The sequence below is a fragment of the Rhinoderma darwinii genome, unplaced genomic scaffold (assembly GCF_050947455.1).
Source record: "Rhinoderma darwinii isolate aRhiDar2 unplaced genomic scaffold, aRhiDar2.hap1 Scaffold_465, whole genome shotgun sequence".
In the NCBI taxonomy this organism is placed as follows: domain Eukaryota; kingdom Metazoa; phylum Chordata; class Amphibia; order Anura; family Rhinodermatidae; genus Rhinoderma; species Rhinoderma darwinii.
In genome coordinates this window covers 216,437-220,041 of record NW_027464010.1, presented here as the reverse complement: position 1 = coordinate 220,041, position 3,605 = coordinate 216,437, and the positions used below count along the sequence as shown (strand labels likewise).

Here is a 3,605-nt window from a genome sequence, read left to right as displayed (position 1 = left end):
TCCCCAGATGGAAACTAAGCACAGGCCGCTCCTGGGGGGTGTAGAGGATCTTCAGGCTGGAGTGATGTCAGATGCCTGCCCGGGATTGGAGGATGGCAAGTCAAGGCTCTGGTGCAGCAGCAAGATGGCAGAGGTGTGGCATGAAGATGGTAAGGAGAGAGATGATGGTCTGGGCAGCCGAGGTGACATACAGCAGCAGAGACTTGAGGCGCGGGTCAGGAGGCATGAAGTTCTGGGCCCTTGTCCTGAGATCTTATCGGGTCCAGCTTGGTGACATGAAGCTGAACCCGGCCAAGGGGTGAAGGGCTTTGTTATTCTCTGGCCACTTCAGATGTTGGTTCTCCAGAACGGGCACAAATGGTGTAAATGGTGGCTGTGCCCTCCTCTCCTGCAGTTCCTCCCAGCCGATGGTGGAGAAGAATGGATGCTCTCTGATGTTCCCGCACACACCGAGGCGCCTCTTAGAATTTTTACGGACCAGTCTCTTGGTCAGATGTTTCACGTCAGGATTAAGCCAAGTTGGAAATTTAGGCTTCGCGGTGGTGATGGCTTTGATAGCCATTTGCCTGACGGGGCCGTTGTAAAATGGGGAGCGTCCTGCTGCCATCCTGGACACCACAATCCCCAGGCTCCACCAGTCAACTGCGGAGCCGTATTTTTTTCTAAGAAGCACCTCGGGGGCCATGTAATGCAACGTTCCCGACACTCCACGGATCTTATTGGAGGCGGTGACGCCATCTTGGGCCAATCCCAGGTCGATGATACGGACGTGGCCATCTGCATCCAACATTATATTCTCCGGCTTTAGATCTCTGCAAAGAAATAAGACGAGAGAATGACAAATCCGCCCAGTGATCCAGGAGACGGGGGATGGGTCATTGCACCACCAAGCAGAATAGCCATTCAGGAGTGTAGGAAAGCTGGGTGCACTGTTTCCAGCATGTAAAGGAGAATGAAAGAAGGGGGAAGTTCTGCTTACCGGTGGACGATGTTGTGTCCATGGAGGAACTGGAGGCCACATATCATCTCTGCTGTGTAGAATCTGATGGGGAGAACAGAGTGGAGTCTCAATGTCATGAAATCTTCCTCTATCAATTCCCTAATATCATGTTATGATGGAGTGTGTGCGGTCTCTAGCAGAGAGGAGGCGCTGATTATGGCAGCCTGTATTCTGCATTCTCTGTATTATCCTTCATCTGACCTCCCCCCTCACCTTTTCTTCTTTCCACCCCCCTCAGTCTCCTGATTATTTACTCGCCTTACGTTGCCGATGTTCAAGCAGCCGCACATCCTGATCAAAGCCTCCAGGCTGCCACCGGACAGATACTCCGTGATAAAAAATGCCCGCTCCTCAGATTGATGTGCGGCATAGAGGTGGCATAGGAACGGGCAGTGTCTGGCCGCTAGGAGTATCCGCCGCTCTCTCATAATTTCGTCCGTATTGTCCCGTTTGGTGATCATTTTTACGGCCATGTAGGTGTTTCGGCCGGGGACTGATGCCAGGACCACCTGAGGAAAACAAATGGAGATTCCTCATGAGAAGAAGAAGGAACAGAGGTGGACAGAGAGGTGGGTCAGTCGAGTAGTGCCCAGGACTCTACAGCAGAACAAAGCTGAGCTCCCAGCATAATGCAGTGTCTGCTGTTGGGCCCTGTATGGAGAGGTCTTCACGCCTAACCCACATTTGACATAATTATCTTAGTTGGTGGGGGTAGTATGGAGCAGGATCATACGCTATAATAGCGACCGTGGCATCTAAACAGTTAAATAGAGGTAAGCTCCCGCTGTCACCCAATCACCCCTACCCACAACGCGATCACCGTGTGTAGATAGTTGTCATGGCAGCCAGGGGGCCTAATGGAGACCCCAAGGTCTGCTAACTTGGTCCTCCTACTAAGCTTAATAGGAGGAGGCTAAAAGAACAATTCAAGCGATACATAAATATTGCAGTCAAAATAAAGAAATAAACTTTTTTCTATTTCGTTTTGTTTAGCTCCTCGAAAAATGGAATAAAAAGTTAAAAAGTGATTAAAAGTTTTATGTAACCCGAAATAGTACCAATAAACAGTACAGCTCGCCCCACAAAAAACAAGTCCTCACACCGCCCCATCAACAGAAAAATAAAAAAAATTCGGGGTTTCAGAATATGGAGACACAACAAATTAATGTTTTTACAAAATGTTTTTATTGGATAAAAAGTATAAAAAATAAACCAATATAATTTTGGTATCCCCGTTATTGTACTGACCCGCAGAATAAAGGTAACGTGTCATTTTTACCACTTAGTTAACACCATAAAAGCCAAATTATTAAACCAATGGAGGAATTGCTGTTTTTTTTTTTTTTGCTATTTCACCTAAAAAAAAACAGCCTTTTACAATGTTCCCAGTAAATGATATGGAACATTGAATGGAGCCATTAAAAACTACAACTCGTGCCCCCAAAAATCAAAATCTCTCATATGTCGACAGAAAAATACTAAAATGAAAAACTAAAGTAGTGGTTATGGGGGCAGGAATACTTCTGGATGTCCTATTAGGCATCCCATAGGAGAACACTACACCCATCATCCATCCAGCATAACATGGTGACAACAGAGAACAATTGATGGAGATAAAAGGTCAACTTTAGGTTTACCACCCTATAAAATGAAATATTTCGATATTATACTCACTTTGCCAAAGCTGCCCCTACCCAGGACCTGGTGGATGGTGAAGCGGCTGATGGTAAGCCTGGCATAGGGGCTGGATGTTCCAGGGTCTTGGCTGCTCCCAGGTCTTGGCTCCTCATCCTCCAATCCTCTGTCCTTGGCTCCTCTCCTCTTCTTCTTGAATCCGGTGACGCTGTCCTCCTCCCTCTTCCTCTTCTCCTCTTCTCTCTTCTCGCCGTCTTCTCCATGTCCATTGGACGCCATTTTCACCAATATCTTCCTACCTGTAGACTTCAGTCCGATCGCTGCCGTCGACAGTTGAAAGTAAACGGCAGTTGGTCGTGTGCAGGTCACGTGATGTCAGAGGTCATGGAATCCTCAGGTGGCACCTGCCTGGCAGTAACCTGCTCTGCCATGTCTGATGTGGGCATCATGAGTGCCAGTCTAGTGTCCAGAGCTGTGTTTCCCAACCAGGGTTTCTTATGGCCTGGTCAGGGGTCTGCAGAACACAGTAGCAATACATGCCACTCCTACAGTAGAGATAAACAACGGTTATTTGCTCAGGTTATTGGCAAAACCCTTTTCATCCACAATATAGAATCTGGGTTTATATTTAGGGGTCTGTATTTATTTAGGGGTCCGGTCTGGGGTCTGTATTTATTTAGGGGTCTGGTTTGGAGTCTGTATTTATTTAGGGGTTCCGTATGGGGTCTGTATTTATTTAGGGGTCTAGTCTGGGGTCTGTATTTATTTAGGGGACTGGTCTGTGGTCTTCATTGATTTAGGGGTCTGGTCTGGGGTCTGTATTTATTTAGGGGTCTGCTCTGGGGTCTGCATTTATTTAGGGGTCTAGTCTGGGGTCTGTATTTATTTAGGGGTCTGGTCTGGGGTCTGTATTTATTTAGGGGTCTGGTTTGGAGTCTGTATTCATTTAGGGGTCTAGTCTGGGGTCTGT

General features: G+C 47.3%; 1 protein-coding gene across 1 annotated transcript; it reads right to left on the bottom strand.

The window, feature by feature from the left end:
* Positions 1-386: 386 nt before the first annotated feature.
* LOC142718389 (protein kinase C-like 1) lies at positions 387-3,200 on the bottom strand. The gene is made up of 3 exons (XM_075848749.1): positions 2,675-3,200; positions 980-1,509; positions 387-812 (listed from the first exon to the last, which is right to left on the bottom strand). Exons 1-2 carry the CDS (start codon positions 2,912-2,914, stop codon positions 1,210-1,212), a joined length of 540 nt encoding a protein of 179 aa, XP_075704864.1. The 5' UTR covers positions 2,915-3,200; the 3' UTR covers positions 387-812; positions 980-1,209.
* Positions 3,201-3,605: the final 405 nt, after the last annotated feature.

What these genes read in the sequence shown, in the direction of transcription:
- LOC142718389 (XM_075848749.1), bottom strand. Translation starts at nt 2,914, where the DNA reads ATGGCGTCCAATGGACATGGAGAAGACGGCGAGAAGAGAGAAGAGGAG. An exon ending in GTAGGGGCAGCTTTGGCAAA is followed by an intron (nt 1,510 to 2,674) that starts GTGAGTATAATA and finishes TGTTTTCCTCAG; the next exon opens with GTGGTCCTGGCATCAGTCCC.